This window comes from Rattus rattus, chromosome 2, assembly GCF_011064425.1.
Source record: "Rattus rattus isolate New Zealand chromosome 2, Rrattus_CSIRO_v1, whole genome shotgun sequence".
Lineage (NCBI taxonomy): Eukaryota > Metazoa > Chordata > Mammalia > Rodentia > Muridae > Rattus > Rattus rattus.
Genome location: NC_046155.1, coordinates 20,724,835 through 20,737,143, shown reverse-complemented (window position 1 = coordinate 20,737,143; position 12,309 = coordinate 20,724,835). Strand labels below are relative to the sequence as shown.

The 12,309-nt window shown below is 38.6% G+C and overlaps 1 protein-coding gene across 1 annotated transcript; it reads left to right on the top strand.

The window, feature by feature from the left end:
* The first annotated feature begins 1,965 nt into the window (after positions 1-1,965).
* LOC116892672 (aldehyde dehydrogenase, cytosolic 1-like) lies at positions 1,966-11,783 on the top strand. Its single transcript, XM_032894500.1, has 5 exons — positions 1,966-2,055; positions 3,364-3,528; positions 5,682-5,839; positions 8,886-8,960; positions 11,239-11,783. Exons 1-5 carry the CDS (start codon positions 1,966-1,968, stop codon positions 11,309-11,311), a joined length of 561 nt encoding a protein of 186 aa, XP_032750391.1. The 3' UTR covers positions 11,312-11,783.
* The last annotated feature ends 526 nt before the right edge of the window (positions 11,784-12,309 follow it).

The following is a 12,309-nucleotide window of genomic DNA, read 5'->3' as shown; positions in this document are numbered from 1 at the left end:
ATTCTGTTGGTAAAGCTTGTATCTACAGCTCCTTGTCTCTTCTTTTGGTTTTCTATATCCAGGGTTGTTTCCATGTGTTCTTTCTTGATTGCTTCTATTTCCATTTTTAATTCCTTCCACTGTTTGATTGTGTTTTCCTGGAATTCTTTCAGGGATTTTTGTGTCTCCTCTCTATGGGCTTCTACTTGTTTATTTATGTGTTCCTGGGAATTCTTTCAAGAGCATTTTTGCAATTCCTCTCTGTAGGCTTCTACTTGTTCTCCTAAAGGTGTCCGTCTTTCTTAAAGTCCTCCAGCATCATGGTCAAATATGATTTTGAATCTAGATCTTGCTTTTCTGGTGTGTTTGGATATTCCATGTTTGTTTTGATGGGAGAATTGGCTCCAATGGTGCCAGGTAGTCTTGGTTTCTGTTGCTTGGGTTCCTGCGCTTGCCTCTCGCCATCAGATTATCTCTAGTGTTACTTTGTTCTGCTATTTCTGACAGTGGCTAAACTGTCCTATAAGCCTGTGTGTCAGGAGTGCTGTAGACCTGTTTTCCCCTCTTTCAGTCAGTTATGGGACAGAGTGTTTCTGCTTTCGGGTGCAGGTTTTTCCTCTCTACAGGTCTTCAGCTGTTCCTGTGGACCCTGTGTCTTGAGTTCACCACAGGTCACTTGCAGCAGAAAAGTTGGTCTTACCTGTGGTCCCAGGCTCAAGTTCATTTCATGAGGTGCTGCACCACGGGCTCTCTCTTGGCGGTAGCAACCAGGAAGGTCCTGCGCCCGCCCCTTCGGGAGGTTCCGTGCACCAGGGTTCCAGATATCTTTTGGTGCTTTCCTCTGGGATCAGTACTGTGTGCAGCGTGCAGTCTCTTCTGTTTTCCCAGGCGTGTCCGCCTCTCTGTAGGTTTAGCTCTCCCTCCCACGGGATTTGGGTGCAGAGAGCTGTTTATCTGGTCGGTCCCTTCAGGTGCGGTGTCTCAGACGCGGTGGACCTGCTGCTCCTGGGCCCTCCTCTACGGGTACCCAGAGGCCGTTAACAGTTTCCTCCTGGGGCAGGGATGTGGGCAGGGGTGGGCAGCGTTGGTGGTCTCCTCCGCTCTGCTGCCTCAGGAGTGCCCGCCTGACCAGGCGGCGAGAATTCCCCTCCAGGGGGCCTGGGAGCAGAGAGCTGCTGAGGGCAGGGATCCGAAGCTTTTGTTCTTAACAAAAGAATATCTTGGCATTTTCTGTTTGGCCAAAAGATATATTTTTAAACTATTATAGTAATATCATGATCTATGGATTTTCTTAGACTGGCCACAAACAATAAAAGCCTCTGCACATAAAAACTATTAAATGGGACCAGGTATTGAGAAAGAATGCTGAGATTATCCCTAGTCAATCTAAAATCTTACAAAATATCCTGAACATTTCCTTATTGAGCATATCTAATAACAATGCCACTTAGTTCTACTATAGTAATTGTTATGAAGCAATACCAATGACCCTTGTTTTAAAAATAACTGCCAGAACTCCCTAGTGGGTTATAAATGAAGACATTTTCTTTGGAGATTATCTCCTTCAGTGACATGTACAGAAAAATTTACAGCAACATGGTACCACATACTATGCCACAGTGTCTAAACTTATAACTGATTGTCGTGGCATAATTTTCTACTTACAAGATGGAATTGAGTTAAGGACAACTAGAGAGCATGCATGGAATTTCTTCTGATCCTTGAGTGACTGAGGAGTTGACAGAGCCCAAGAATATGAAGAGTGCCATTTTCAAGGCAGGACAAGAGACATGTTAAATAGGCAAAAATCTGACCCTTTTCTAAGTGCTTTGACCTAAATTTTAGCCTGCCCCCTTTCCACTCCATCACACTTCAGATCCCCTGTTTTTGATTTTTTTTGTTGTTGTTGTTTTGTTTTTTTAAACCAATAATGTGAGAGCTAAAAGATAATCATTTACCTCCTTCCATGAGAGCTGAGGTATGGGGATGACCCCACATTCCAATGCCATGTGGAATGAGATGGGTTATTCTGATATCACCAAACAGAATTCTGACCTTCTTTTCACTCTTCTTTATGTAAGATAGTTAAAATGTTGCACAGGCATGGTAATTGACTTATGCTTAGACATACCTACTCTGTTAAAGTACAAAGAAGATACACAGAAAGTGTTAGCTGTTGGGATGCCACCTACTGAGCTGAACTGAGGATGATCCCAATCAGCAGTAACTACGGATGCCATACCATGCATCACTTAGAGGTGCTCAGGCTCAGTCTCTGAAGAAGAGGGGTCTCTAACCATCAAAAGCATCTGCTTCTCGAGTGATATACCCACTGGACCTGACTCAAAGTCCTCTGTCTCACTTCATTCCTTTTTCTCACTCAGGACTAAGATCCCAAATCAATGTCTTCAATCATTAGCAACTTTTTTCCACAATCATCTCCAAATACATTAATGAACACATAGTGGAGAGAAGCCATATGACTGTAATGAATATGGTAAAGCCTTTGCATTGTAACTGTACTCTCCAAACACTTAAAGAGCACACACTTTAGAGAAGCTTTATGAATGTAATGAATGTGGAAAAGCCTTTGCATATCTCTGTAGTCTCCAAAGACATAAAAGAATACATACTAGACAGAGTGTACTGAAGGTGAAAATCCTTTCCATGCCACGGTAGTCTCTGAATACATAAATGAACACATACTAGACAGAAACCTTATGAGAGTAATTAATGTGTTAAAGCCTTTGCATGTCCTAGTCATATTGAAATATATGAAAGAATTCATAGTAGAAATAAACCGTAGAGTTTTAATATGCTTGGCCCTAAGAAGTGGTATTGTAAGAAGTGTGGCCATGTTTGAGTAGATGCTACCTTTTTGAAGGAAGTGAATTCCTAGGGTGGTGGTCTTTGGAGCTTTGGCCAGTACGAAACAGCCTCTTCGACTGCTTGACTGGAAGACAGTCTCTTCCATGATGCCTTCTGGTGAATATGCAGAACACTCAGCCCCTTCTCCGGCATCATGCCTGCCTGCATGCTGCCATTCTTCCTGCTCTGATGGTAATGGACTAAAAATTTGAAACTGTAAGCCAGGCTCAATTAAATATTTGCCTTTAAACAGTTAAAAAAAAAAAACCTTTTCTTCCAATGTGAACAAAATCCAGCTACGTGAAAGTTTCATGTATTCTCAAGTCACTAATTTCTATTCTTTCCTAACTGTACTCAATTTAAATACATTCAAGCATTCTTTCCTGGAAATTGTTGAGGAAGAAAACATACTGAAGAATGAGATGGATGTATGTCACCTGCTGGCACTTTGGAAGTCTTCATTTGTAGTATGTTATGTTTATCATCATGTCTCTTCTTGGAATTTCTATCAACTAGATTGACAAGGAGCAACATGTTAAAATCCTTGATCTCATTGAGAGTGGGAAGAAAGAAGGCGCCAAACTGGAGTGTGGTGGAGGACGCTGGGGGAACAAAGGCTTCTTTGTCCAGCCCACAGTCTTCTCCAATGTGACCGATGAGATGCGCATTGCCAAAGAGGAGGTAATGTTTCCATGTGATTCTGTTCACAGGCTTGCCCTGTTCTCTCTCTGTGTGAGCTGTGTGTCTCTCTAAAAACTCAGCTTCTTGAACATTATTTTCTTGAAACGGTTGCCTATAAAGTCTTAAATATTTTGTGGACGAGACTGAGCAGTGAGGAATCCAGGGGGCCTACAAAGTTATCAAAGACATAAGTCACAACAGCTTTTATAAGTGCTTCATTCACAGCCTTAAAGGAATGGGAAATGATGCTGTCGTTTGTTAAACCAGCAATAACTATGCACATATTAAGTTACATATGTCAGGAACAGAAGGGCAAGTATTGACTGATCTCAATTATAAGAAGAACATAAAAAAGTCAACCTAAGCTCAAAGAGACAGAGTGGACTGACGTTGTAAGGGAAATGAGGGTGACACAATCTAAGGAGCATGAAATATGGATGTTACCCAGATATTCAATGTATAATTAGGAAGAACTAGTTTGTGATTAAAATGACAACTAATATTCTTTACAAACCTGAAGGCTTTTAGTATAAGCAATGATTCGTGCACATGAACAATGGAAGTGTCACATACTACACCCCAAAAAGAAGATACTATGACTAAACAAGTGGAATCACAATTTCCTATTTAATGAATTTATACCCATGTCCCTCATGTGTCAGAGGTTATTTTTGTTAGCTTCAGAATATCAACAAAGAGATAATGGGAATAAATATAAAGAACAGAAATAAAAATCATACGTATGTGGATCATCCACCATTCTTAGGTTGTCTGGATGAATTCGCTCAACAACTGCATCTAAATTCCTGTACTTATTGGACAATTCTTCTTTGATTAGACTTATTGTCCTTGTGGAGCTTGATTAACAAGGTCAGTAAAGACAGTAAAGCAGAAACTAGTCTTCACTCAAGGAAACATCTATAATGTTCTTCTACTGAACACAGTAGAATAGCTCACTTGCTGCTTCAAAATTGGAGTCAAGAGTCTACACCATGGCACCTAAGTAGCAGCAATTCTGTGTAAACTCACCATAGCTCTGCTCTACCTGCTTCCCATTTCCAATGTTCACACTGCTGTTCTTCCGGGTTACGGGGTCATGACAGAGTTTAGAATCTCAGGCTCTGTCCTTAGCCTTGAGGCAACATTCACTAACAGATTTATACCAAGCAGATGGACTCGGAGCCAGTTTTTACCAATCCATGTTCACATTTCCAAAGACATTGTATTAGCATTCAAAGAAGAAGCCTCTCATTTCTTTAATTTTGATTGTCATCTTTCTAAAATACAGAAATTTAGATAGACATTTTGTATATCTAGAATACAGATATCTAGAGAAAATCCAAGTGTTTTCTCTTACCTGGAGGGTGAGATATCAACTGATTTGCTTGTGAGTGTTACTGATGAGATTCCAGTAGAAGTGTAGAGCTGACTCATATTGGATGAGACAAACCAGGACTCTTCTTTCCTGTTCTGTTACTCTATCCCCTGACAGAGACTTGGTTTTTGGTTAGAAAGGATGATTCTGGAGTTAGGCTTTCGGTAGTAAGTCTTTTGTTTGGTTGTTTGTTACTTTGTTGGTAATGTTGTATATGGTTGGGTGACTAGTAAAATCTGAATAAAAACTTGTGCTCTGTGTTATTTTAGCCAAGTTTTATAATCACAAATGTATGCACATATAAAAATGAATGATATTTAAATCATTGATATATTGGTGTTTAAAACATAAACATTGTTCTCAATCATTGTCTATTGATTACTATCAGAGCAAAGCACTGCTTTTTTGGTCTTGTTATCTTGTGCAGTAACTTAAACAATGAAGAAAATTGGAGTAAAGTTTTGGGATATTTATAAGAAAATAATGCAGTCAGGGAGTTGCTGTACAGTCCTTCCATTTTGGGAAGCTCTGTTGCAGGATGTGAGAATGAATGCTGCTGTAACAACTGGTGTCTACTCCACATAGAATGTCACACATAATAAAAACCTTTTTTATGTTCACTAGCCAGGACCACCTATTCTAACTCTTACACATAGGTCTTAGATGAAAGACAGCACCTTAGTCAACATAGAATGGTTTCTAGGCAAGCTTATGCTGTGTGTTTAAAGCATATGTAGTCTCTGTACTATTAACCTATTTTTCTGTCATTCTTCGGTAGATATTTGGACCAGTGCAACAAATCATGAAGTTTAAGTCCATAGATGATGTGATCAAGAGAGCCAACAATACTCCCTATGGTCTAGCAGCAGGAGTCTTCACAAAAGACCTGGACAGGGCCATCACTGTGTCTTCTGCTCTTCAGGCTGGGATAGTGTGGTAAGTGCAGTAAGATGTGCCCTTCCTGTGTCAGCCACATGGCAGGGGGAATTGACCTCCTCTACACTTGAATTTTCATAGAACTTATCTGACTGGTTACAGAGGTAGTTTCTGTAAATAAAATGATAGATATCATCATCATCCAGCTTTTCAAATTACATCTGTAGACTATTGACCATTTTATAGCTACACACACACACACACACACACACACACACACACACATGGCAATTGGCACTCTGCTATCTATATGTGAGATGAAGGAATAATTCTGTCATAGTCAACTTTACATTCGACAATTTATATTGGGACTTTAAAGAAGTTATTTTTGTTGCTTATCAACTTACCATACTTAATATTAAGCCTAAGGTGATACATTAGCTGAGTGCCTATCTATCCTGGTCTACTTTATGCTTTTTAATATGAAACAGGAACTCACTTTGTTGCTCAATCTGTCCTTGAACTCCCTCTGTGGCCAACACTAGCCTTGGATTTCTTACCTTTCTACATCATGCTCTTGAGTAGCTGGCATAGGGGTATGATGCTATTCTTTATAAAAATGAATTATGTAAATGGGTGTTTGGCTTGCATATGTGTCTTTGCATCACGTGAGTCCCTGGGGCATGCAGAAGCTAGAGAAAGCCATCAGATTAATTGGAACTGGGATCATAGCGTTTGTAAGCCAAGAATGTGGGTACTGGGAGAGCAGCAAGTATTGTTAACTCTAAGTCATCTCTCTACCCATTTTTCTAGCTCTTGACTTAGACTGTTCTTTGATTATTTTTAGTTTTGAGATTTATTTACTTATTTAATGTATATGAATAAGCTGTCTTCCTGTACACCAGAAGAGGGCATCAGGTCATGTTCCAAGTGGTTGCTGGGAATTGAACTCTGGACCTCTGGAAGAGCAACCAGTGCTCTTAACCCCTAAGTCAATGCTCTTGTTATTTGATTTTTATAATTTAACTTTAATTCACATTTTCTGGTTGTGCCTCTCAAAGGCTGTGCTTCACTTCTGGACTCTTTCCTCAGCACCCTTGTTTCACCAAGCCTTGCTTCGCTCAATCACAGCTACAGACAGCTATTTTCATTCTCTCACCTCGTCCTCTTAAGGAAAGTCAGGCATGTGATAGCTTGAAGAATCTTTTCCTCCTAGCAAAGTAAGAGTCTTCATTTAGCAAGTATTGGCTCAAAGTTGCAAAGTGTTTCTTAATTCTTCATTTTAGCTTACCTGACAACTACTATTTGTTATCTCAAACTTTATCTGTGATTAACTCAAAACACAAAACAAAACCAGGAGTCTTTTGAGATTAAGTAACTTATCAGGATCATACAAAGATAGTAGAAGTGGGAGGCTGACCTTCAGCACTCTGTAGAAAAACTTAACTTCTGCCATGTCCAAGTTTAAGCTGCATAGCACTAAAATGCCAAATCCAAAATGACCTGAAATATGGCATGGTAATGTTCGTATTTTGGGTCATTTCAAATTTGATATTGTGAAATATGGATTTTTTAGCCAGTAAAATCTATGTGAGTAGTTCATAGTCTGAACACCCCACCCCCACCCAGAACTGGAACAGTTGTGCTCCCCTGTATTTCAGGGAAGGGATTCTCACCTGAGAGCTTCAATACAGTGATGTAGAGTTGAGCAGAAGACGATTCAGCAAGGAAAGTGCTTGATGTGCTAGCATAAAAAATGTTTCATTTTAGCTTCCATGGAGAAGCCACATATGCTGGCCTGTGCTTCTATCAGTGTGACCATAGCCATAGCCAGAAGCACACCAGGAATTTACTGGTCAGACAATTAATCTAAATTGGTGAGCTCCAGGCTTGATGGGAGATGTAGTCTCAAAAGGTAAGATGGAGAGAAAATGGAAATTAAAACAAAACAAACACTACCTCTAGCCTCCATTAAGTTGCTCAAAATGTGCATATATTTGCAGTGCATAAGCACACACACACACACACACACACAGAGACACACACATGATGAATGAAAAATGTTTATAAATAAACAAATGAGGAATAAGTTTGTGACTCAAACATTTCCTAGTATGTCTCTTTGATTTACTCTGATAAAAAATCTTTTATTTAATAAAACTTATCAAAACTGCTGTATAATGTTAATACACAATTAGCATTAAGCACTATAGCTCAAAATCGTGTTGGTTTTTTTTTTTAAATTGGCATTTCTCCTCAAACTTCTTAAAGGAAATAAATCAAATTCTCATCTAGTTAGCATAATAATGATCAGCAGATTTTTTTTTCCCTATGATAAAAGTACTGGTAAATTCAGTGTTACTAACTCAGACATATTCATATACTACATTTCCTAGAAACTTGCTGTGTACTACATATTTTTATAAATCATCTGGCAGAGGTCAACAAGAGCCCTATAAAATATAAAATATCATCCTCTCTATATTACCATTAAAATGATTGTTCCTGGCCTGTGCAATTGAATCCCCTCACCACTCTTCTGCATTATCTTGGGTCTGCTTCTAAGCTTCTCTTTAATTCTATTCCCATTTTATATTATATTTTTCTGCAGTAATGTCTTTAAAAATATTTCTAAATATATTACCAGCTTGAATAATTAGGCCCAATTCCTGCTATTTTTAAACCATCTATTGATCAATGAATAAAACAGATGAAATAAACATTGATAAATATTATAATTGCTAAATAGAGTTTATTTTAGACTGCTAAGTGTGTAAATTTCAAGATCATCACACAGCTTCCTGCATAGAGGGCATTAAAGAACGCCATTCAATCCCAGCCTCAGACACTTCCATTTATGATAGATTGATTCTTCCCTCTGTGATGATTCAAGCTAATTTTTTAAAAATAGCTATTCATACCTAGTTGTGTTATTTATTTCTAGGTAATATGTGGATGATTTCTGCATGATAAACTATAGCATTGGTTTTTATCTCAGTGATCATATTAGGTTGAAACGAAGGAATTCTTAAGGAGATTTCTGTGTATTTAAATTTCCAGTTTAGAAGTTATACATGAGTTAATTGTTATCTCTTCTCTGTTTCAGGGTGAATTGTTATGTGGCTCTATCTGTGCAGTGCCCATTTGGTGGGTTCAAGATGTCTGGAAACGGGCGAGAAATGTAAGTTAAACTTTATATTACAGTAAATGCCTAAGTTTGTGAAGAGGAGTACCACTTCCAGGAAATGGATCTATTTTCACGACCTCACAAAAACTCCATCCACATTTAGTATTAAATAATATTTTACATTTTGAAAGTTCTCCCTAAGTGCAGAAAAGCAATAGCAGATCACATATAATTTATTAAGCTCCTACAACTATGCTAAGTATACCCCAACTTGGTAACTAAATTGTTGCCTGCTTTTAGAATGACCTGTGTCTTCTATATGTGAGTAGAAGCTATTTAAGAAACATTTTCTGAAAGTAGGGAAAAGGGCAAACATGATCTTGAGATGCAGGAAATTAAATATTGAAACTCTGTAGGTATTCAAATATACCTCCTAAGTAAATGAGGGTTGCCTGACCTCAAACTGATACACTTCTGGTGACATCTACCTAACAGCTATGAAACATCTGTTAAAGAAACCATTTCCTGCAAAATGTCTATAGAGAATTACTGAGGTGATTACTGATAATGACTCCTTCCAAGAGTTAGAATGTGATTCGTTCTGAAAGGCAGATATACAGAATTAACAAATTTGGAAACAGGGTTCCCAAAGGGCCTCCTATAGCAAACTTGGATGAATTTTTATTTTCTTGACTGTATTGGTCAAATCAGTTGTCAAACGTTTGTCTGACCATGTGTTAAGGCCTATTTCTATGCAGTGAGTAGAGACAGACATAGCTTAGCCTCACAGACATCATGTGGACTGTCATGAGAAGCTCAGCTGCTATGTGCAGGTTTACTAGAAATGCAACCTTGACCTCATATAGATACACGGACTTAGAATCAATAGTTGATGATTAGCGTAGGCGATTTGTGTAGAAAAGATTTAGAAGCCAGAGCTAGTAAAGTATCGATTTTTCTCAGCTAAGGAGAAATGTAAGCAGATAGATGCTCCTCTGGTCTACATTAAAATAATACATGGACAGTATTTCTGAGAAAGATGATTCAGGTCAGCCTCACTGTACCAATACATGTATATACTGGTAGGATATTAATACTGGGAGTGCTCAGTGCTATAATAACCCTAAATACAATGGAAAGCAAGTTGGCCAAAATTATGGGCTAATTAGCCTGCCTCTTTGAGATAAACTATTAAGACACTACATTTTAATGAACTTTAGACGAGTTAGTCAAGCTCTTCGATTATGTTGAAAAACACACTGTGAAATTTTCAAGGGATACCTTTAGAAGTTTGAATTATACACAAAACAACCGATGTATGGGGATTACTGATTGCTCAGGAGAATGAGACATATTTGATACACATGACAGAATCAGGAGAAATGCTGGTAGGGAAGGCCTACAGTGAAGCTCCTTTGTAATCTTAAGCGCGTATAGGTTCTATGACCCTGAGAATAATCCTATATGCATATAAATCAATCTTCATATCCAAACTATGCAGAACATCACTAAGTGCAATCCTTCCAAACTAAATCACTCACCAGGTTGAAACAGATCATAATGTCCAAAATTGGTTTCAGATAAGGCCCTTATAAGTTATCGTGGTACCCACAGATAGACTTGACTCAGCATCTGTTCAGTTGGGATTGGCTTAAAAATCTTAGAAGTGTATTGTGGAAAGTTAAGTAATAGATACCTAAGATCTGAAAAGCCTGAATCAGGCCAATCTTCAGTTTCCTTTCTTCTTAAGAGGGAATACAAGGAAAAAAAATCCCACCAACAAAGATTGGATGTCTGTGTGTCCCAGAATCAGAAGATACTGTTAAACTACAGCTTTAGAAGAACAGAACACCCTTAATGAAAGTGGATCTTGGTCACTCTCTACCTGAACATGACTACCACTTCTGTGAGAGGCAGATGGTGAATGCAGGCTCCAGTGTCCCTGGTGGTTTATTTTGCAGCTCTTCAATGATCATATAGTGCAAGAAGAGCCTCACCTCCCTTAGTTATTGATCCTATAAAGTCTGATCATGTTGGGTTATGCAGTATTTAAACATATGATCAAGTAGAATAGTATAAACAATAGATATCTTCTCTGAAAATAAGCCAAGTACCTAATTATTTAAAATAAGAGACAAGCTTAAGAATGTTTTTCTTGGTCATAAAGCTTATGGTCAGCTAGGAACAAGATAAACTACTGTGTCCTCAGTAAATATTTTGCATTGTCCCTAGTCAGATAAGCAAGAAAAACATAGCACCAATTTATACTAACTTATAGACTTAAACTGCACTACACAATCATATTTATTGGCAATTTTTCTTCCCTCTCTAGGGGTGAACAGGGTGTTTATGAATACACTGAGCTCAAGACAGTCGCAGTGAAAATATCTCAGAAGAACTCCTAAAGAAGCCAGCAGAGTGAAGAGAAACTCTCAGCAGTGGCTACATGTCTCCTATAGTCACCAGCAGAGGGCTGTTTTATTACAGTGTCTTCTGTTGATTTCTTAAACATAAGGAACCCATCAGCATTACTGTAACTCATAGAAAACATATAGCTTAATTCCTCTAATACATGACCCTAATTCATATCCTAGAAGAAAGGGATACATTTAGGTACAAGCTCTTTGTAACCCAGTCATGAAAAAGTGCTTTCCATTGTAGCTACTTGTCTACAGCCCTCATTTGATGTGATTTAAACTCTGTTTCTCAGTGACTTCTTGCACTACTCACCATGCACAACTGAAAAGTCAGCCACTGTTCTTGGAGTTATTCTTCTGAGTATTGTGATGTATTTTTAGAATGACATGGCTGCTTGTCAAATGAAATGCTCAGCTGTAATTAGAGTGCAAAGTTTAATAAAGGCAAAATCTCACATGATTTTGTTCAGCTTCAGTTTTTTAAATATATACGCTGTCAGAATTTCATATATGTGTGCCCTGTATTGTGATCGTATACAACCCCGCTTGCCCCTCTGACTCCTCCCAGATCTGCATCCATGTACGTCTGCACCCAATTTCATTTACTTTTACATTTATTGTGACTCACTGAATCCAGTAATGCTGCCCACATGCACATGAGTGTAAAGCCATCCATGGAGGCATTATCAATCTGTCAGGAGCCATACCTCTGTTGAAAACTGCCTTCCCTTCTGCCAGCAGCCATCAGCAGCTAATGGCTCCTCTTAGGAAGATGGCTTCTGTGCTCTCCCTCCATCCATGCTGTAATGTTGAGTGAGTAGCCTTTCCTTGAACAGGTCTTGTGTAGTTAGCCACAACCACCATAAGTTCATGAGCACAATGAACCTGTCATGTTCAGACTGCACTATTTTGTAGCGGTCATCTTTGACCTCTGGCCATTGTCATATTTCCATCTCCCTTCCATCATGTCCCCTGGGCCTTGGAGA

Bases quoted from the DNA above. Each gene is read 5' to 3' on its own strand.
- LOC116892672 (XM_032894500.1), top strand. From the start codon at position 1,966: ATGACCCCACATTCCAATGCCATGTGGAATGAGATGGGTTATTCTGAT. The intron at 3,529-5,681 runs GTAATGTTTCCA...ATTCTTCGGTAG, and splicing joins TGCGCATTGCCAAAGAGGAG to ATATTTGGACCAGTGCAACA. The intron at 8,961-11,238 runs GTAAGTTAAACT...TTCCCTCTCTAG, and splicing joins TCTGGAAACGGGCGAGAAAT to GGGTGAACAGGGTGTTTATG.